The sequence below is a fragment of the Struthio camelus genome, chromosome 1, assembly GCF_040807025.1.
Source record: "Struthio camelus isolate bStrCam1 chromosome 1, bStrCam1.hap1, whole genome shotgun sequence".
NCBI classification, from domain to species: Eukaryota; Metazoa; Chordata; class Aves; order Struthioniformes; family Struthionidae; genus Struthio; species Struthio camelus.
The window spans coordinates 97567545-97589801 of record NC_090942.1 but is presented as its reverse complement, the minus strand read 5'-3'; the positions used below and the strand labels follow the sequence as shown (position 1 = coordinate 97589801).

The window sequence follows — 22257 nt, the reverse complement described above, 5'->3', positions numbered from 1 at the left end:
AACCTAGCAATCTCTTAAAGGGCTGGATCCATGATTAAAAAACACCAGGAAAGCAGCTGTCTTTTTATCCTCTCTTAATTATTCCTTGGTAGTTGATAGGTGTTGATTTCCTCAGAGTGTCATGGTGATTGAGGTTACATTTCCCTGTTGTTGGGACTGAATGTTCACCAGGGGTTACTTTTTGAAAGCTTCAGTAGGAGCTTTGGAGATGGAAAGAGTGAGTCTTGTTTTTGGGATTTCATCTGATCATGAAGAGCTGACTTTCATTTGGAAGCATGGGTCTAAAGGCCAAAAAAAAAAAAAAAAGCTATCCAATGTCAGGTGCAAGGAAGGCTTCTTTAATTACCTTTTTTACTGCTGTATCTCACCAGCTGTTCACCAAAAAGGGTTTTAGAATGAGTTTAATTAAATGATGTCCTGCTTTTTCCATGCTGGAACTTAGTGAATAATCTTCAGTAAATGTTGGAAGATGGTTCTTTTGCAGCTCTCCCTAGACATCTTTTATTTCATTTAAAAATAGGAGTTGTTGAATTCTTATTGGTAAGTCCTGGACATGGTTGGAGGTGGTTATGAGTGTTATACTTGCATTTTGATTTGCAGTGGTTAGTTCTGACGGGCTGCAAGCCACATGGTGTCTGCTTCCTGGTTGGAACTGCCCAGTTCTCCCAGCTGGGGTTTCAAGGAAAGGTAAAACGTTGCATGTTTCATATGAACATTTTCTACTTCATCAGAGGCCCCTACTGATTGGCCTGTTTAATTAAACAGATACAGAAACCACGTATGAGAGGGGCAGTAGTCTTCTGTCATTCATCCATGCTCTGTCTCAGTTTCAGCATCAATGATTGTCGATCACCATATTACTACAGTATGTGGTAAGTGCAGGTACCTTTTCCTTCAAGTTAAGCTCAAGGAATTTTAACTTCCTGCCCAGAAATAACCCATCTGAGAACAAGTCACTCTCAGTGTCCCAGGAATACCTGCATCCAGGGATGTTAATCTGTTTGTGCCTCGGTTTCAGGATTTGTAGACTCAGAAAACTTCATCTTGCAAGAAGGTAGAATGGAAAAGGGATGTTTGGAAAGTATTGGATGTTATTTCAGGTGAACAAAGAGACGCAAGATTAAAGGATGTATTTTACTTTTCCTAAAACAGGCTAAATATTCAAAGTACAGATTTACACCCTCAATGTTTTTTTAGAAAGTTAATAAGCAGCAAATTACTCTGGCTATGAGCCTATTCACTTGGTTTCCCGTGGCAGTGATGTGATAAAGTAGAGCACATTCTCTATTGATCATGTTCAGCTGATCCTTTTTAAGGCATGTAAACTTGTTATTTCTTTGCTTAACTCTTCTACTGTGGAAAGATATGTCAGTGTTGAGCTGTGCATTTTGAATATGAATGTGTTGCTACATGCATCACCAATTGCTCTTAGAGTTTGAATGCTCACAGCTGAAACACCTGTTTCCACAGCATAACAGCTATCCCCATAAGCCAGCCACAGGTAACTAATTACTCTCACTCTAGAAAATGTTGAGGTTGCAGGCATCATGAGTTATAGTAATGTAATTATGAAATTAAGGTTCATACTATATGAAAGTCAGGTATTTTAAGAAACTGGAGTGCTTTTCTCTGGGACAAGATTGTCAAGCATCAGGCATCTTGTTTAAGTGATAGGTGTAAGCACCCAAATATAACTTTTTTTTTAGTATCTCAAAATGCATTTTATTATGATGTGGGATGCAAATTTTAATACAGTGGTTCAAAGAAAAAGCCTTCATGCTTCTCCCCTAGGAGGATGACTATAAAAATGTGGTGTTGCTGATGTAAAATTTCTTTAGTAGTCCATCACTAGAGTGGGTCCATTACCCATCCTATGGTTGTGTAACCTTTCTTCTCCATAGGCCTGTCCCAGGAGTGTATTTCTTAGCCTGTGCTTCAGGCAAGTAATGCACTCTGGTCTGCATCTCCTTTTCTTTCTTTGCCTTGTGGCTGTTTCTCTTTCCAGTCCATCTTAGCTGGGCAAGTTCTTTGCCTCTAGCAATTCCCCAGCTTCTTTAAATGAGACACAATTTCACTTCCTCCTCACTTTGAAACCTTTCCACCAGTGTGAACTGTTATTTTTGTGCATGCTTTCAGTTTTCCTTACTCTAAGCATCTTGAAGAGGGTAGGTTGGATCTGATTTTTTCTTTGTTTTTTCTGAGGGCCTAAACTGTTATCACACCACTTGAAGACAGTGGGAGAGGTCGGCAGTCAGCATGGCTGAAAACCATGGGGAAAAGCTTTCCTTTTTATCTGTAAAAAGAACTGTGTAGCTGCTGAAACATTACTACTTTTGTAAGCTCTTGTCACTGCACTTGCCTCAACTGTGAATCTCCTAATTTCTGAGCAACTAATCCCTTAAAAAAAAAGAAAAAAGAAAAAAAAAGAAAAATTGTATGGAAATAGAGCTTCAACTAAAAAAGAAATCCAAAAATAACAAGAAACTGACTTTTTTTTTTTAGAGCTGTCAGAAAAACTAAAATCTCCCACAGTATTTCAGCCAGCTTTGATTTCTGCATTTATTTACATTTGAATATAATAAGGCTAAAATCCGTTTCGCATAATCTCTTACGTGATCGCTATGCCATTTGATCTCGTGCAGCACATGCAGGGAACAATGACAGTTGTAGCACTTCTTTTTTTGGAACAGCTGAAAAGGAGAGCCCAAACAGCAAGCTATGCCTAATCCATGTTACAAAAACCTATAATCTGTCATGCAATTATTTTTCCAAATGCTAAGTGGCACACTTCAAAGTATCTAAATATCCTATAGATTTTAACATACATGCTTCAGCTGTTCAGCACTGAAAGTGGGCTGGATAGTAACTAGAAATTGCTATTTGATGCTTGCTAGCGTAACTCATGAGGTGACCTGACCGACAAGATAATCTTGGTAATTTTGTTATGAGTGGACAATTAAAACAAGGTACATAAAGGCTGAAGAGAACAGACAGAAGGAAGATACTTTGGAGTGTGAAGTTTTAAATTAGCAGGACTGGGGTTCCTCAGAGACGGAAAACACCTCAGACCTTTCTGACTTGCCTCCTCTTATGGTGTTGAGATTGCTGGGAAGTGAAGGTTCTCTCCTAAGGTGAACAAGTCTGTCCTATTTTGCAGAACATCAAATTTCTCCACACATGGAGCTGTGCTGTGCTGAGGGCTTGGAGCCAGTATCTTTACTCCCTCTAGGGTTTGAGGGAGTACATACAATACATAGGATCCACAAGCTCTGGCCCTTGCTGCTTAGGTGGATGGTACCTCTTGGGTTTTTGAACTGCAACAGTTGTTGAGCCTTGTAAAACAGGATTTAATGAAATAAATCATTTTTACAAAGTTTGTCAGACCATTTCCTGTGTTCATAAAGTACATCAGTGATCCACAGTGGTGAATGTATTGTCAGTAGTAGGCCCCAAAAAGTAAATCCTTTCATCTTTTAGAAAGAATGCAAATATAAGAGTTCAACAGGGGATGTTCAATTAAACAAATGTTAAGTTTGCAATGGGTAACTAGAAAATACATTTCTGCGATCAAATTTCAACAATATGTTTTTTTTGTAATCACGTCTGATTATGTCATGTCCAACAGACCAGAAACTTCACGGGTACTGTCAGGGCTAGATGCACTGGGAGAAACTAGGCGCTTAAATGCTTTACTGTATGCCAAAGCCCAGTGTTTAGGGGTCATTAGTATTTCCATGGCTCTCATTTAACCCTTTAGCATAGAACTGAACCCAGGTCTTAAGTTACCTGTGAAGTGCTGAGATTGGTAGTCTTCAGGGTAAAAAGGGGAAACCCTGCATGGCTGCCCTGAGGGGCATGTATGTACTGTTAGATCAGGCTCATCAGAGAAGGCCTCCCTGCCTGAGGAGAAGGATTGCCTATTTTAGGGTTCTTGAGGGAGCTTTTGCATGAAATAGGTGCTGAGCAGGTGTACAATGCCAGTTATGCTCGCATCCAGCCTCAGAATCGTGGGGTCCAGTCTGAAAATGCAGCTGGAGGGGAGTTCAGGCGCTCATAGGACACAGTAGAGGTTCTGCAAACATCGGTGGTAGCCAAGGAGTGGACGCAGGAGGCATCAACAGCAGTGTAGGGACGCTACCTGCTTCTTGTGCATTGGAACCTTGTTGCAGAAGGATCTCTTACTATTACACTTTGATTTTAGGAATGTAGAGGGAAAAGGTTAATGCATGTATTCAACATGCCTGATGAAAATATTTTAAGACTTTTTTTTTCTCTGTGTAACAATCTTGACTGTTACCAGCTCCTTCAGCTAGAGTCCGCACCAGCGTGAATGCAATTTCCATGCATTGTTTCAGTCTGGAAATGAAACAATTTTCATTAATGGAAACCTGGTTCTCAAGCAGAACAATTAGACCCACTTCAGGTTGAAAAAAGATAAAAGCATGCTAATTTGGATGGAGGACTCTTCTTTCAAGGCAGCCAATTGAGTCATCAGCCTGCCACCCACCTGACCGTCTGACAGGTAATTAGGAGATAGTCCTCTTTTTGTGTGGAGTGTGTGCGTAAACCTCCACACGCTGGTGTCACTGCCCATTGGGACTTCCAGGGGAAAGAGCTAGTCAGTGGGAAAAGAGCGAGGAGAGCACATTTGTCAGACTGTGCCCAAAGAACTGATCTGTGTGTAGATTTAGCTTAGAATTTTTGTCTTTTAACAGCTACCTGAAGTTTTTGGCAGTAAAGTCGTCATGACAGACCTGGGCTGCAAAAAGTCCAGCGACTGCACCGTCTCCAGGCTACTCAGTGTCGTGGAGAGCGAGCTCCGGGCTGGGAGAGACAAAGGCGACCCCACTGAGAAACAGCTCCAGGTTGTCTTGGAGGATGCTACACTCTGGCAGAGATTCAGGGAAGTCACTAACGAGATGATCGTGACCAAGAACGGCAGGTGAGTGATTGCCTCAGCCTTATGGGCTAAGTGTAGACAACAGCCTGAGGGGGGTTAAGAGCTGTAATAGGAACGGTGTGTGTGCAGAGTAGAGAGCGCGCTGTGAGGAGCACGTAACAGTGCTGTCGCTGCAACCTCTGAGTCACCTGAAGACGGTATAGGAACAAAACGGGGCATAACTGCTCTGTTTTGGCTACTGCCAAACCATTCCTGCCACCTTCTGTTCCTCCTTGTGAAACGTGCTGGAGAATATATTGACTCACTTAAGGTTGTGCAAAAAGGGAACTTCCAGCAGGGGATGCATGCTCTCCCAAAACCTCTTGGATTACTGCTTGTACCAGTAGCAATCAGCTTGCTTTAGCAGGTCCTTGCTCGTAGACCTCAAATTAGTGTCCAAAAGCAGATCAGTGTTGTTACATCAAGTTGCAGATACTCCCATCTCTGGCCTTGGGGGTAAACAGCCTCTACGCACAATCTGTACTAAAAAAGATGCATCACATCTGGGCCCTGTGTGGCATGTGTGTGCAGTCCAGATTTGCGTGGTCGCACAAGTGTTTTGTTCCATATTCATTGCTGGTGCCCTTAGAAACCAGTGCAGAATATTGCTTAATACACAGGGCTTTCAGGAGACAAAATACTGTGATTTAAAAGGATCACATATCTTACTATTTACTGAGCACAGAAAGGCATAGGAGAGGAGAGTACAACACCTAGAGGGAAGAATACTAATTCTGTACCAGATGCTGGCTCGAAGGAGGCTCTTCAGAGAGGTTCCGCTCTAAATTGGGCTGACCAGAGTCCAGCCCATAACAGGCAGCTACTACAGTAAGGTTCGTCTGTTCACTGGTGTTAAGGTTTTGATTTAATCTATCACTGCCACCACCCCTCACACATACACATGTTTCTTTTGCAAGACTTCGCAGAAGATCTGTATGAGAGAGAGGAATTTAAAAAGATGGGGAGAAAGATCTACTGAAATGGTATGGGTTTTATCAGTTCTGCAGAAGGACTTTGATTCAGCAAGATGGTTGGACAATATTGTTGTTGACTGTTGCTTGACAAGGAACATAAGGTGATGGCAGTTAAAGAGGAAGAATCTAGTCTGTTAGCTTAGCAAGGTTACCCGTTCTGAAAACAGCTGCATTCACAAAATGCAGCTTTTGGCCAGCACGGCCTGTTGCCCCTCTTTTTCCTCCTAATGACCTCTAGGGATAGACATCTCTTCCTGCTGAAGCGCTCTCTACACTCAGAAGCTGCTTTTGCTTCATTTAAACTGCTTTAAAAATTGTTGCTCAGCCAGAACAAACTTCTGAGTGGACTTTCACCTAGCGTAAGGGTACTTAAACAGGCTCATCAGCATAAGTAATCAACCTGAGGTAAGATAGGCTTACCTCAAATTAATTAAATGGGTACAAAGAATCACACCTTTACCTAAATTTTTTTTGTTTCTTCACTCTCAGCTAATGTAAATTTTCACTGCAGCTGATACTATTTCTCACTAAAATGTCCAGGTGAATGTCTAGATATAATCTTTTCATGATGGTGAAAAGAGAATCTGTCATTATTCGCGTATGTGTGGTTACTTGTTATTTGGTGGAAGCTTCCTTATTTTCCTTCATTCTAACCTTTACACTCCTTATCAGCTTCATCCTATTTTTCCTAAAGCCAATGATGGTTCTATGAATGTCAGTGAGGGCAGGAAGAGGTTCTTTCTCTATGGTCGGACTACAGCAATCTCAAAATATAAAATTCTAAAAATATATTGCACTATGTCCTCTGCATACATCCTTATAACAAAGTTCCTGTAGTACTGGGGACTATGAAAAAGGCTCTACTGTGTTTCGGAAAGTATCTTCTGTTACAAATGCATCAGTGCACCAAAAAAAAAAAGTACAGACAGTGTTCTGCAGCAACTCTCCTGAGAACTCCGTACTGATGCAAAGGGGATGAGCACTCCAATGAGTGCTGAGTTTTTGCATGTTCCCGAATCTTCATGTCTGCAGAAGGATTTTCAGAAGAAAGATGTTGATTTAGTTCTGCTGATGCTTAAATCAAATAGAACTAACTCCTAGTCCTTCTTGCAGAAGGATATGTGAGCGCTTTTGAAAACTGTCTTTTAAGAGTAACGAGAAAAGCCTGTCTGAACTTCTGTGTGAGGAAACTATGACAGTTTGCGTGGACACAATGTTAGCAAAAGTGACAAATTAAGTCGAAGGCAGGTTCAGGATCATGCTGGAGGGTGTGAGGCTGACTGACTAGCAACCCTGAAGTACAAAACTCTAGCATGCACAGTTCTATCTACCTCTGTCATTTGTGACTGGCACTGAGGGCTACCAAAGTGTCGTAATTAGATGAAAGAAATCTTACATAAATTACAGAAACTAAGACTCTATGCTCAATGACAAACCAGAAACTTCAATGTTTATATATAGATATGCCTCCAAAGCTGTATTATAAGGGCACTCCAGTGCTTCATTATAATGATTACCTGCCATAGCAATACACCTAGGTACATAGGAAGGATGGATATATACTGAACAGAACAGGCCCTAGTGAAATTGAACCACATCTTCTAAAGCAAAAAGCATCCCAATGGGTGTAACTGTTGCTGTAATGCCGATATGGTGAGAATCACTTTTTTTTTTTTTAACTTATGTTTATTGTATTCAATTTGTATTTCAATATTCAGACTCTGTTTTCTGACTGAAAACAGTTTTGTGTCTTAGCGTTTATATCATATCAGCTATGTAGTATTCTGACATTTTGCAATTTGTGTTATTCCCTGGAGGCAGGGAGGTTCCGCTCTTCCCCTTTGCGTAAGAAGAAAATCTATAGTGGATCAATGCAGACAAACACTTTTTTTTTTTTTTTTAATTCTAGACTTTAGCACTTTCATCATTTGTGTGAGGTCATGTGTATACCTACCTGAACATTGAAACAAAGTCTGACTGAAAACAATTGGAAAAATGATCCTTTGTCATGCTAAAAGGAAGATAAAGCACATGATTTTAACAGCAAAGTAACTTAATCAATGGAACAAGTGATTTTCCATCATGAGAATCTGTACAGTCAAGACATGGCGGTCCAAGTGAGTTGGTGGTTACAGTGTGTGAAATAGGGATTAATACAGGGAAGTGCCGTAACTTATGTTATACAGGACCTCAGAGTTCAAGACTACTGTGTTCTTTTCTGGCATTAAAAGTTTTTGTATTGGGGATAAACTCAAGCCTCTCATTAGAAAGGCAGAGAAGCTTGGATTGTGGGCAGAGGAATTAGCAATGTACATGTGAGTTTTAATTCTGAGAAATCTAGTGAAAGTAAATCTTAACATGGGTGAATTTCCCCCTCTACTCCCAGCTCAGCAAGCCACGTTAAGTATGTTACTTTGAAGACTGACTGTAGGAGCTGGGGGTGAAGGGAGAAACGCATCTATATTGTTATTGCATCCCAGTTTGGTAGCTGCATGAGGTTATTGTTCCAATCCACAGATTCAATCCAGTGCATCCTGGTCAGAAATACGGAGGCATTTAATTTCATGTAGCATATAAATCCTTGGCTGAGCTGCAGTCTTTGAGAAAGACATATCAAATCATGATCTTTCTAACTATGTTGCATTGGTCCTGTATCACCGGGTGATTTATATTAGATGATTTTTTTTCCTCAGTTCCTGTGCTCCTCTGTGAGCGGAAGGTGCTGAATGTGTACAGCAAGAGCTATTTAAAGGTGCCCGGTAAGGTAGGGGGTGGGTGGGATGTGGTAGGGATATAAAAGATTGTGCAGCGATCTGAAGTCAGAGTCCACTGGACAGTATGTCTGTGTGGGCAGAGACTTTTGGTGTCCATGGAGAAAGCCTGAAGTTTCAATTCTCCTCTTACGAATGTTGCACAACTTGTACTGCTACCGAACTAAGCCCAGAGGTTTACCCTACCTTAGCCCTGTGCCATAGACCTCAGGCAATCGCTGTCGTTGTCTGATGTAACCAATTTCTCTGTATCATAGAGAGCTTGAAGATTCATTGGCCTGTGAATAAAAATATGGCCTGGTCCATGACAGTTATCAGGAGAGGGAATACGTCAATATGGAGGTCTCTGGGGCACGGCACCTCATGTTTGTGTAAGAAGAATGTAGGCAGTGATATATAGCAGCTATATAAGTAGCAGCACATATTCCTTGACAAATTAAGAAACTTAGTGAATAGGATGTCTTTCTCAGGAGAGTGCTCTCTTCTGTTCCCTTCTCCCAGTTCCTCAAACTGCAGGAGCCCTTTTAACTCCACTACTGTAGCCTTTTTCAGGCACTGAGAAGTCTAAGTCCCAATATCAATACTTGCTTTTTATTCTGCTGTTTAGGGAGTGTTTCTGTCTGTCTGGATCCACTTCCTCAAGCCAGATAAGGGTGTGCTTTCATGCTATATTATACATGTTCTAAATGAACTATGTCCAAAAGCAAATTCAAAGCTATGTGGTACAGATCACAAATACTGGGACAGAGAAAACTGCTATCTGGGAACTGCTGCAAATGTCCTTTACTAAAGAAAAAATAATAATTAGAAAGGACCTGAGACAAGGTGTCATTGTACCTTCAAGCACAGAAGGCTCTATTCAAGGAAAAAGATGTTTCAAAGTACTTTCCCCAAACTAAACAAAGGCAGGTTTTCCACTTTTAAATGCCCAAGATGATGGGAAGGCTAGATGATATAGGTTTTAGAGCATAGTAATGGACAACACCGTCTCTAAGGTGGAAATAAAAGTCAAATAACCTGTCTTAAGCTGATACGAGCAGAGGGAGAGACGGAAGGATGGGACTAAATTACTGGAAGAACTGCCGAGTGCAGAGCTAACAGCAAGTGTTTTAACCAAACTTACCAAGTTGGAGATTTACCTAATGATAGTAGAACAGCATGTGAATACTTATATTTAAGAAAGGGGAAAATGCGTTTCAGCTAGTTACAGACTTTTTAATGTATCCCTGTAGTAAGAGTTGAGGATATATTCTGAAGGAAAGGGTAATTAAATGTATGGAAGATGATGGAAAATGAGATAAAAGGCAATTTACTAAATTTAAGTCATGCCAAACTAATCTGATACAACACTGATAAAGGAAATACATTTTCTTTGTCTAAAAATATATAGAAGACTTATTAAGGCATTTAGAGTGGTGCTACCTGGAAACCATTACTCAAATTGGAGATGGGGGGATTAATACGGGGACCTAACACATAGGATGTACTGCAATGGAGGAGGAAGAGGTGCTAGACTTCTTCCAGGCCTGACTTTAGAATTCTCTTTTCAATATTTTCATGACTAATTTTCATTAATTTTCATGAATAATCAATGATTTTCATTGATCTCCTAAAAAATAGGAGTAAGTGAGGTTAAAAAAGAGAAGAGTAGAAGTGGCAAAGGTGAGCAGACTATATCCCAGAGCTGGGGTTGCCCATCTCTGGCTGCCAAGCTTGGTATCCAGCAGGTTCATTAGTTGTAAGTGACAAAAGAGGGGGAGAAGACGACCTGGACTATCAGTCCATCGAAGGATCACTGAATGCTACCAAAGTAACAAAAATAATGTAAAAGTAAATGTGATTTGAGGACACATCGGGTATTTCCAGAGAGAAAGCCAAAACAATTGCTATAGTTCAAAATAGGCTGGAAGGACAGCATTCTGGATGTATGGATCATTGAATTACAGTTCTTGTATGATCTTGCACATTTAAAATACATTAAATCCATTGGAAACTTGTACAGAGACAGAGGCAGTGCAGATGATGAGAAGAATATAGAGTTTTCAGTTTCCTTTCATAAAATAAAACCTATCTTACTTAGCCTAGCTCACAAAGACACTGGAATATGACCATCCCTTCAAAGGAAGGGAGAAAAACCTTCCTATAGGAGGAGCGTGATCAAAAAATCTAACAGGAATCTGAAGAGTACCTGACTGGGATTATGTCCCAAGTGCTTATGCTTGCAGGATGATTCTAGGGTATGTATCCAGCCTGCTACTAGAATCAGACAAAATGGGACTTGGCCACTGGACAGAGTATGGGAAGCGGGTGGGGATCGAAGCACCAAAGCAGTGCAGTTTATCATAGGATGCTGTAGCTAATGCAGTTAATCCGTGCTTCAGCTTCACCTTCTCAATCACTTTCAACTCTTCAACCCTGTTCATGCCTTCTCGTTTCACACCTAAGGATGTATTTAGCATGTCTAAATCCCATGGACTCTGCAACACCGTACACAGTGCATAAATTAAGCATGTTTGTTCATAAATCTTTGCATGATCAAGGCGTTAGTGCCCTACTTTAGAGATAATTTTTATTTTATTTTGATCACTTGGACAAGAATGTGTTAAGCATTAACCCTTAACAGACTTTCCTTGAGAGAGAGAGAGAGAGAGAGAGGTTGCTTTTTTAATTTGAGCTAATCCACAAATATACTGAAATGAGGAATCTTTCAAAACCAAATTCCAGTGGTCTCTTCCTTTTCGATTTCCTGAACAGGCGGATGTTCCCTGTCTTAAAGATCAGTGTATCGGGCTTGGACCCAAATGCCATGTATTCCTTCCTGTTGGACTTTGCCCCAACTGATGGCCACCGCTGGAAGTACGTCAATGGAGAATGGGTGCCAGCTGGGAAACCCGAACCACCGAACCACAGCTGTGTCTACATCCACCCAGATTCTCCCAACTTTGGGGCCCATTGGATGAAGGCTGCTATTTCCTTCAGCAAAGTCAAACTTACCAACAAGCTCAATGGGAGCGGGCAGGTATGGCCTCATGTTTCCCCATGCACCTCTTGGCTTCAATTGCAAGGACCTACCAATCAAGAAATATCAAGGGTGCATTTATGTAATTATAGAGGCCCTTACGAGCCTCTTCACCCACAGATGCCAATTATTCTCTGGAGGCCAAATGTAAACAGGAATAAACAGGCCTTAATTGGCGCTTTCAGATTTTAATGGACTTCTTGATGTTAAGAGAGACAGAGTGCTGTGGTTTACTTAATCATCAGGGGGCTTTTCAGAGTTGGTCTTGTGTGCTGGGGTTTTTTACATAGGACTTCAGAGAAGGGGGAAAAAATGGTCATGGGTATTAGGTTTTTGTTGTGTTCCCCCATGTTGTTTGGTGTAAGTGGAATGTTGGCAGGAGTCAGATAGCAGAATAAAAGGCTGCTCCTAAATGAAATAATTACTATGTCTGCTTCTGCATCATGATAATTATCAATATTCTATTGAATCAGCTTTGGCCTTTGGAAAGAAACCACATGTACCAGAAATAAGTGACTTTCTCTTTGAACCCCTTAAAAATGCAAACAGGAAAATTAGTTTTGTTTCGTCTTTTATTTTTGATGATGCATCTGAAGGTAAAATATTGCACAAGATCTTTTGTTTGCTCGTTTGTTTTGTACAAAACTCCTACACTGGATGATACTTGTCAGTCCAGAATCAATTTCTTTCACGTAAATATATGTTCTCTACCCATTATTTCTATTAGGTTTGTGAGGTACCTACATAAGCCTAGTACTCTCATTAGGTAGGAAATTATCTCCATTTTTACAGACTGGAGAACAGAACAGAAAGATGACCTGACTTTTTCTAAGGTCACACATGGAAGCAGCACATAAGAGCTGTTGTGGAGCATAAAACAGGATCTGAATTTGCCAAGTACTGGTCCTGCATCCAGGACCTCAGGAGAGTATTCACTGGGGAAAGGGAGGAGAAGCTACAGAAAACCAACCTGGAGGGTCAAACAGACCCTAGGAAAAACTAAGGGAGCCACATGTGTATATATATAGTAAAGTGTGGAGGAAGAAAGTAGAAAGCAAGAGAGGAAAAACTAAAGAGGAGACAAACCAAGCAAAAGTCACTAAGTGGTGAAAGACTGGAGCTCTCCTTGTTTTCTTTTGAAATGTAGACAATAGCGTCAAGGTAAATGGTATCCCTGCTCTGTGCTTCAGCTTCCCCTCCTGTGCTGCTGTTAAAAAGTAATAGCTGACTAACAGTGCTAACATATAACAGCTGTGTTATCTGCGCTTCTGGAATAAATAACATACACAGCACTTTCCAAAATACAGATATTTTTAAACATCTCTTTCTCACAGTAGGGAGAATGAAGCAATGTAATTGCCTTCCTGAGGAAGGAGTGGTGTAGAATCAGCACTGTTCAGTGTTTAATGCCAGGTTACAGAAATGTCTGCCAAGACTTCTTTATGGGCACTTCATCGTGCCCAGAAAGATTGGCTAGGTGACTGCTCTAGTTCCCTCTTGGCCGTGTTTCCTGTGATGGTTGTTCTGAGTCCTTCCGATAGAAATAGGACGTGTATTGTTCCTTAACTGTTTGAACAGCCTCTACAGCAGCAGAAGCCCAGTGGTTTGAGTCCCTGAGCTGTTAATGCAAATATTCGCTGCTGCTGCTGTATCAAAAGCTTTAAATCCAAGCCCAGTGAAGTCTCACCCAGTTCAGCCCTGTGGCTCATCAGAAGGGAGGAAGGTATCTGCCCTCCTGCTCTCATTAACCCCAAACTGGGGAGTTTAAGCAGTGACATTTGGTCTATTATAGAGCCAGAGGGGAAAGAGCAGCTATGGGATTCCAGAATAGTATTGGGGTCTGTCTGTTTTGTTTTGTTTTCTGCAGATAATGTTGAACTCCCTGCATAAGTATGAGCCTCAGGTACACATAGTTCGTGTAGGAGGTCCCCACCGGATGGTGATGAACTGTTCCTTCCCTGAGACTCAGTTCATAGCCGTGACTGCCTATCAAAATGAAGAGGTAGGCGGGTGCCATGCTGTGCTCTTGGTCATCACTGATGAGATATATCAAAAGCGTATTAACTACAAGATAAGCATGTGCCAACAGGCAGACCAGTCCTTATCTTGTTTCCCCATTAGTCCTGCAGCGTAATGCTCTATCCGGTCTAATGCTCTCTTGTCTTTCTGGAGTGGAGCATTATTTAAGCCAGTGTCCAATTGCAATAGTAAGCCAGATTTAGTTTAAATATCCTGCCGCTGCTCCACTGGTCCATCTGTCCTGGCATCCCAACCCCTTACTGAAAGAAACCTACAGTCAAGACCAGTATTTCTATAATTCATACAATTGCAGAATAGTACATCATTCCAGGGGAAAACTTTTGCACAACATCAAAATTGTAATAGAGGGATGCTTTGGAGTTTGACCATTGCTAACTGTCATCTCCCATCTCTTAGCTGTTGTTCCTGTAGATTTGATTTGTATTCGCAAGAAACTCTGCTCATAAGCTGTCTTGAAAGGATCCATCATGCCACAGAGTTTGCCAGACTAGACCACGCCATTAAGCTGCCCCTGTTGGTGTTCTGCCTGTGGCACCAATCAATGTACAGTGCCCTGCAAAGAACAAAGCTCCCTTACAACTAGCCCTGGATAACGTAATGTGTGGGGATATATTTTGTTTGGCTAACGAGACACTGCCACTTAGTGTTCTCTGGAGGATGTTTTGTCAAGTCTCTATTCCAAATTGTCTTCACTAACATGCCTTGTTTTTTGCAAACTCAAGATAACAGCTCTCAAAATCAAGTATAATCCCTTTGCCAAAGCCTTCCTGGATGCGAAGGAAAGGTGAGTTCAGCTTCTTTTTTGCTCTGGTAGTATTTTGCTGCTGATATGGTTAAAACTATGGCAGCACAGTGTAAAAGATCAATGACATAACTTAATCTCATTTCTGCTATGTTAAATCCAGAGTCACTCCACTGAAATTAGTGGGGAGGCTCTCTATATAACTTACCACAATGAGGTTTGAAGTGGGTGAGTGTTCTCTGGAGGATCCTATGACTTGGTACTATCTACACAGAAAGCCTGAAATGAGGTGGTGTGAATTTCCCCAGTAATGTTATACTTCACCTATGTTCACTACACTGTATTTACATTCCAATTAATCCCATGATTCGATTGCTCAGGGAGAATAAATGGTAATTGCAGATGTCAGAAGGCAGAAAAGCAGAACTGAAGTGAAAGTGCACTGTAACTGTAATGTAACTACACTGCTATTATTAAGCCTGTATGAGGATGTGTGATGTGTTTATTAAAAGTAATTCCGTAGGAGATCACTATATAAGATGTCAGAGATGCTTCTGTCATCAGAAACAAATTGTTGTTTAATTATCTTTCAAAGTTTTACTTGCATCATCCACTCTAATACAGTGTGGCTATTCTATCTCCCTGATCTAGTAGCTGAACCGGCCATGGGACCATGTGGAGGCTTATGAGCGTAGTATAGCCTTCAAAAAGGGGCTATCCAAATTATGGATTCCAGTCTGTAATTGCAAATAAACTTTGTCTGGACCAGCTCAATTTTCTGCCACGCGAGGTTCCCCGAATGCCTGCGGGAGAACCTGTGTCTCTTACCAGTCTCCTGATAGCTAAGGACGCTGCTGAGTCTCAGCCCAAGGGTTGCCGGCTGGAGAAGGGGAGCACTGCCTTGGCACTGGCTGCGCGGGAGGCAGAGTCCTGCTTTGCTGCGAGTGGGGCTGGGGCTGGTAACGCGAGCAGGAAAGGTGCCCACCAGTAGATGTAGAATTCCAGGTTCAGCCCCAAATTCAGCACAAACTTAGGAATGTTTCTTTTGTGCATCCTGAAACATAAGTTCCTGCTTCCTTTATGGCAGAGTGCAGAAATATCTACTGCTGCCTAGCAAGTGGTTATATAGGGTGGAAGTTCCTCCTTTTTGACTTAATCTTCTATTTAAATTTTTTAGTGAATAGTTTTCAGTTTTTGACTTACTTTCCTAATTTCTCAATGAGAAGACTTACCACTGAATATTTCCCTTTCAGAAACCATCCAAAAGATGCTCCAGAAACAGTCTCTGAAGGTCAACATATGGCATATTCTCACTGTAAGGTTTTTATTCATGCAAGCTGGAAATGCTGTATGGTATGACTGGCGCTGGGAACCTGGGACTTGCTTAACTGATTCAGACCAGTGCTTCGTTTTGTCCTGAATCCTGTTGATGAAAGGGACCCTTAAAAGAAATGATTAAGGAAACCTCACAGTAGGAAATCATGTGACAGTTTCCCCAGAGGGATCATTTTCTTTATAATCCAGTTTTTTGGTACTAGATAGAATCCAGAAACAAGTTGATGAATGGCATTTCTATGGTTTTCCCCTCCTTTTTTTTTGTATTTATAATTGTGAATATTTTTTTTCACCTATAAAATTAACTTTCACTGGTGAACAGCTCAGAAAAAAAGAGGGGAGAGCAGAGGTTATGTTCATTCTAATGAGGGTCAGTTCTTTGTTCATTCATTCTTTGGCATTGTGATTGTTTGTTTCCACGTCTTGTTTTAGGGCTGGCTTTTTTGCCTATCAGTTGTTCCATTAAACCAGTGCCTTAGAATCTGCCTGGCATTTCTGAGGCACAGCTGATTCGGCAGGAAACCTGGTTACTTCCTTTACTCTACTGCACTGTTTTAGTGCTATAATAGTTTTGTTCTCTTTCTCCTCAAAGTAGGTGGCTGGCTGATTTCCAACCCAGACACAATGTGTGCATCAGGAAGCTCTAACTATCAGTACACTGGTCCTTTGCCTCTGCCAGCTCCGCACGCTCCCCACAGCTGTGAGCGATATTCCGCACTCAGAGGACATCGGGCTGCTCCATACCCACCTTCATACGTGCAGAGAAATCACTCGCCTACAGGTACAACTGTAATTTTTCTTTGCTTCCAGGGAACAGACGCAATCGGCTTGACTGACCCTTGTTTTATGTTGGCATAAGCAGTAAGACAAACAAGAGCTGAAACTGGGAAAGAACATGAGCCTCTTTGTAACAGTCTGCACTGAACTCTGCAAGCACAAAGTATGTTTAAGGCAGCAAACACGGAAGACAAAAGGTACAAAGAGATAGGTATGAGACATAGGTGCATTGCAACTGTTAGTTATAGATGAGAGTGAATGATCTTGCTTAAATTACAGCTCCTCATTACACAAAAATATCAGAACATTGAAGGCCTGCTTCTAAGGTCACGTCATGAAGCAGTTGCTCTCTTATGTCAAAGCAGACCTTAGGAACCTGGTAGGAGCTGACTTGCAGTGATGGTGTTTTGGTATTGCCAGAATGTCTTCTGAGTCCCTTCAACACTCTAGATCTGGATGTGGAGTTCCGGCAACCGATTTGACTTTGGTAGGAGGAAATTGGCAGGAAACAAGAAGGAGGATCGAGTAATTTGTTCTCTAATTGTAATTTAGTAAGGCATCCTGTTTAACTGAAATATTTAAGCTCAAACTATAAGGAAACCTGTATCAAAACACTGTCAGTCATATGTCAGTCGTTAATCAAAGACTATTAGTCAGACTTTTTCTAAAATGCATATTCTATGTCTGTCACGCTGTATCTTCTCACATATCGCATCCGGAATTACAATGGCACTTTGCTACTCCTTTATTAAAGAAGATAATTTTGTCCTCTTACCTATGGTTGGGAACCTGTCAGCTGATAAGATTGCTTCCTCAGACCTGCCCGTTTTCTGTTGCCCTAAGACAATGTCTCTGCGATAGTCACTAAGGATTTGTATTTCTCCCCCAAAGTGAATTTGTTGGAGAGCTCCAGCAATAATCTTCAGGTATTCCCAGGACATGACAGCTGGACTTTGCCATCCTCTCCACATGCTAATTTGCTCTCAGTGCCACACACCAAGGGAACTGCCAGCCCTGGGCCCAGGTAAGGTTACAGGAAAATTACTGGTAATAGGAGCAGTGAAGCTTGTAGGCATGAACAAAGACTTATGACAATCCAGATTTCGCAACCAGTTCTATATCTGCTATTGACCTGGTGCATAGTCTTCCTTAGGCAGCTCACTTTGTCACTGCAATTTCCAATCTGTAAAAAGGGGATGGGGCTATTTACCTGAAGTGCCTGCTTGCTAGTAACGTTCATCTGTGTTACAAAAATGTGAAGCCTATAGAAGTATTAGTTGCTAGTACGTACACCCACTTGCGGATATCCCTCCAGTCTGCTCTCCAGTGTAGAATAGCTCAAGAAAGGAAGCCTTCCAGAGGTCTTTGAAAGTAATATTTTTGCACAGAAGTCAGCTTGACTATTGTACTTTTTACCTTTTTTATTGTGCTTATTAATATGCATACTGCACTTGCAGCGTATGGAATGGTTCATCAGAACTGTGCTCTGGAAAATGATGAGGATAGTAAATCACAGAATCACAGAATGGTTGAGGTTGGAAGGGACCTCTGGAGATCATCTAGTCCAACCTCCCTGCTCAAGCAGGGTCACCTAGAGCATATTGCCCAGGATCACATCCAGACGGGTTTTGAATATCTCCAGCGAAGGAGACTCCACTACCTCCCTGGGCAACCTGTTCCAATGCTCAGTCACCCTCACAGTGAAGAAGTTTTTCCTCAGGTTCAGATGGAACTTCCTGTGTTTCAGTTTGTGCCCGTTGCCTCTTGTCCTGTTGCTGGGCACCACGGAGAAGAGGCTGGACTCATCCTCTTGACACTCCCCCAATGACTTTTTAGGAATCAAAAAGGAATTATTTTGTACTGCTAAAAGATGCAATAAGAACTTGATCTAAGGACAAGAAACAGATGAAGATGTGGTGTAGGAATGAGAGTTAGGATGCCGGAGCTCTCTTTCCAGCCCTGGAATAGAAAGTTTATCTAATATTGAAAGCTAGGGCTGGCAAATAGGATTTTTGTGGCTATTCCTAGCTTTGTCACCAGAGTCGTTTCACTCAGGAATGGATTTCCGGGTGAGATTAGAGGAATTTAAGCTCACTTCATCCAACCTGGCTACCTAGGAGTCTCCAACTCCTTTGCCACAGCACAGAAAACTCATTTTCTTGGCACAATGCCACAGTTTCTCTTCAGCTGCTCAGTCCCATGCAGCATAGGCAGGGAGCCACAGTGAAGATGCAGCACCATAAGGAGAGTGAGAGGGTGGGGACACCTGAGCAGGCTTCCTCATATCTGCAACCCCATGTTTCATATCCATTCATATCAAGTAATCCAAACCAGAAATAGGCTCTTCTCTCACGGCCTGATGTGGACGAGTGGGAGAGGCCTCTGTACCCATTCACATCTGGGCTGCACCTGCTCTTGTGATTTACACTTATTTCCAAGCTTAATAGGCATCCATAATTTAATATGTGCCCTAAGTGCCCAATCTGAGATTCCTGGACAGATCTTTCAGAGAAGATAATCATCTGCTCCAGCTGAAATAAATGGGAGCTTTACTTTTCCATAGCGCTTCTGAAAATCAGGATCTTGGCATAGCCACAAAGAGCTTGGGTATCTAAAATTAGTGGACGTTTTACAGCCAAAGTATTTTTATCTGTGTTCCTTGCTATTCCCTTCTGCGAAATGAAGATCTTACCCACATGCTGAGATCTAATGAAGTCTAATTCATGATCCATTATATAAATATTGTTAATAGAGCAGTAAACAGTTCTGGGAGGGCTGAAATTTAGAGCCCTGAGAATAAATTAATTAACAAATGTTTTCCTTTTCTTCCCCAAATAAATGCATACATTTATTCTCTAATTTGGGTGCAAGAAAGTCATTTGAAGTTACTTAAAATGTAAACACTTACAAATAAGATTTTTACGTCTTAAAACTCACATTTATTTATTTGCACGCTTTTCTGCACACTTTTCTCTGAGCTCACCAGGTCTATCTGTCCTTGGTGTTTTTTCCAGTTAAGATCTGCAAGACTGATCTAGTTCAGTAACTTGATTCAGACAGCAGTCTTTTACCAGATAATATACTTGACTGCACCAGAGCAAATCTTGCGCTTGGGGAAAATGTTTTGAAATAAGCCATTCAATTTGTGTGGTGTGTGTGTTGGTTTTGTTTGTTTGTTTTTTTGCAGCCATTACCCATGTCTGTGGACGGTGAGCAACAGTGCTGTAAATGTTGCCAACTCAGGGAACGAGGTGAGCAGCAGCCCTTCAAGCATGTTCCTAAGGGGTAATGTCCCCTTACCTGCTGGATCTTCATCAGTCCAAATCCCTCTGCAGGGAACAGTCTCTGGCAGCATGGAAATGCAAGGGGAAACTGCTCTAGCCAGACTAGCCGACTCTGCGTGGACATCCTCGCACTCCTTTTAATGGACAGGCAGCTCACAAGGGAAGCTCAGCTGAACAGGACTGACACAAGCAGCAAAGGACCCCCTAAACTCACAGCTCAGAGTGGGGATGTATATGCAGAAAGCTGACTTCATCAAGCATCACTTTCCATAATGTACCTCTCAAGTGCCAGAGAAGCCAAGACGCATAATGCAAATGTTAGGGGAGCCAACTTATTAATGTAACCTTTCTGCATCATTCAGGATGATGACCAGAAAGAATCTCTATAGTTAGCTTTGCTTCTAAATCGCATCAAAAAAGGTCAGACGCATGCATCTCGATGAAGCAGACATGGCAGCTGGATATTTACATGTCTTTTTTTTATTTTTTATTTTTAAGAGTACTTTCTGTTTAACTAAAGGCCAAGCCCAGGGAAATTGTGAGCCAGTTCTCCCCGTAAGTAACTTGAATGGACAGCACTGCTTTAAAGACATGCAGAATGCAGAATTTGTCACACACAGGTATTTCCCAATACCTGAAATTAAACTCTTCAGGGGATGAAATTACAGTCTGCAACGCTCATGCCACCTGCATACCGTATTGTGTCGCCTTGCCTTCTGCAGCTCCTCTGTGCTCTTTGTGTGCTATATAACTGACACAGTCCAGCTGAGAAAGCCGGCTGCATTGTAGCCGCAGGTGAAGGGCATCTGGTATAGTGTTTAGGGTCTCATGTGAAGGTCTTGTAGTAAAACATTGAAACTTTCCCTTTCCACCTGAGTTATCTACGGGTGGAGGGAAAAGAATTACCAAAAAGATATTCAGCTTGCAGTTTCCACTTTGCTTCAGGTACAGAGTACAAATAAAATATAAATTAATGGTTTATTATGGTTCCAGTGCTTTTCCAAGACATAAACACACGCATCTAACAGCCTCTGAGGGGATTTTGAACAGCTTGGCCAGAAGCAAGGGGCCAGGACAGGAGTTTCTATTCCTCTATCCGTGCCTGGCTGTGTGATGTTGGGCATTCATCCGATTTCCTTTCCTGTGTGTATGTACAATCTCTAGCTTAGTGGAGGCAGATGCTATTTGGGCTATCTAACCACTACAGTAAGGCAAAACACAATCTTACCCTCCTGCAAAAGACATTCCCTGTCCTGTCGCTCACCTTCTCAGGCAAACCCCAGCAAGTTCTTTCACTGGCAAAAGCTGGCTTATGGGCTTGCTTCATACTGCTGCTAGTGCTTGGTGGAAGGAAGGAAGCAAGCAGGAGCAAACTTGAAATTACAAGCTGCAGCCCGTGCTGCTTCCCCTTTGTCTGGCTGAGCCCCTGCCCACAGGTCACTATGGTTGCAGCAAGGGTAATTCTCCCCCCCCACCCCTCTTTCCTCTCAGGTGAGGACTGAGGATCTAGGCCTTGCCCCAGCAAAAAAGAGACCCTCCCAGACAATGGCAGATGCTGTGTGTGTGAGTGTCGAAGGCAGCATGCAGAAGTGTGCCATAGTCTGATCCCTTGAAGGGGTTAAAAAAAAAAAAATTGCAAGCTAACTTATGTAGATATGGCCCTGTCTGTATAATGGCATGCTCCACAGCTATTCAGTTCTGTTTGAAAAGCCAGGAGTAGTGGTAGGGGCTGGAGAGAGAGCCCTCTATGAGGAAAGTCCCAGCATGGGTAGGCAAGAGGTTTCTCCAGACCTCCTCCAAGCTGGTGTTTCTGCACTGATGGTCCTGCTTCTGCCAGATATGGTGACATTCCTCTGTGACTTCCCCACTGACACTGTTGAGTATACACTTCATTGCATACATGTATCTATGCCTTTGTGCTGTGTGCTGGGTGCAAGAGCAGTATTTCATTTTGGGTAGGCATTAGGGGGGCAGCACCAAGGAGGAGCAGGTTTTCAGTCAGGCGGTCAAATGTATTTCTATTTGGTGAACTCACTGAGCTGCTCTTCCATATCTCGCTGCCCGGGCCCTGAAGCATCCCCTTGCGGCTGGTGCTCTGAGTGTCAAGGCAGCGCTGTCGTTTCCCCCACCTGCCCTCTTAGCTTTGTTGCAGGCAAGACGAGGCGCCAGGATGCACTTGGGGCAGGGGAATGCTGTTAGTTTTACTGGTGCGTGCTGCTAGCACCTAGAGCAGAGTCAGGAAGTTGTTTCAGATGTGCGGCGCTTGGGCAGATGGGAGCTAATAGCAGAGGGTGAAAAGCTCCATGGCCTGCTATCAAGCTAATCGTTGCCAGTTCTGACTTTAAATCTTCCTTTCCAAACCCTGTCAAAAGCTCA

General features: G+C 42.1%; 1 protein-coding gene across 1 annotated transcript; it reads left to right on the top strand.

Annotated features, from left to right (window-relative positions):
• Positions 1-600: 600 nt before the first annotated feature.
• TBX19 (T-box transcription factor 19) lies at positions 601-22038 on the top strand. Its single transcript, XM_068959699.1, has 11 exons — positions 601-687; positions 766-872; positions 4301-4522; positions 4716-4942; positions 11439-11703; positions 13571-13705; positions 14466-14527; positions 15739-15800; positions 16413-16601; positions 17489-17621; positions 19785-22038. Exons 4-11 carry the CDS (start codon positions 4746-4748, stop codon positions 20020-20022), a joined length of 1281 nt encoding a protein of 426 aa, XP_068815800.1. The 5' UTR covers positions 601-687; positions 766-872; positions 4301-4522; positions 4716-4745; the 3' UTR covers positions 20023-22038.
• Positions 22039-22257: the final 219 nt, after the last annotated feature.

Excerpts from the sequence above, each read along its gene's own strand:
- TBX19 (XM_068959699.1), top strand. The coding sequence starts at position 4,746 with ATGACAGACCTGGGCTGCAAAAAGTCCAGCGACTGCACCGTCTCCAGG. Across the intron at positions 11,704-13,570 it reads AGCTCAATGGGAGCGGGCAG|ATAATGTTGAACTCCCTGCA; the intron begins GTATGGCCTCAT and ends TGTTTTCTGCAG. Across the intron at positions 17,622-19,784 it reads ACTGCCAGCCCTGGGCCCAG|CCATTACCCATGTCTGTGGA; the intron begins GTAAGGTTACAG and ends GTTTTTTTGCAG.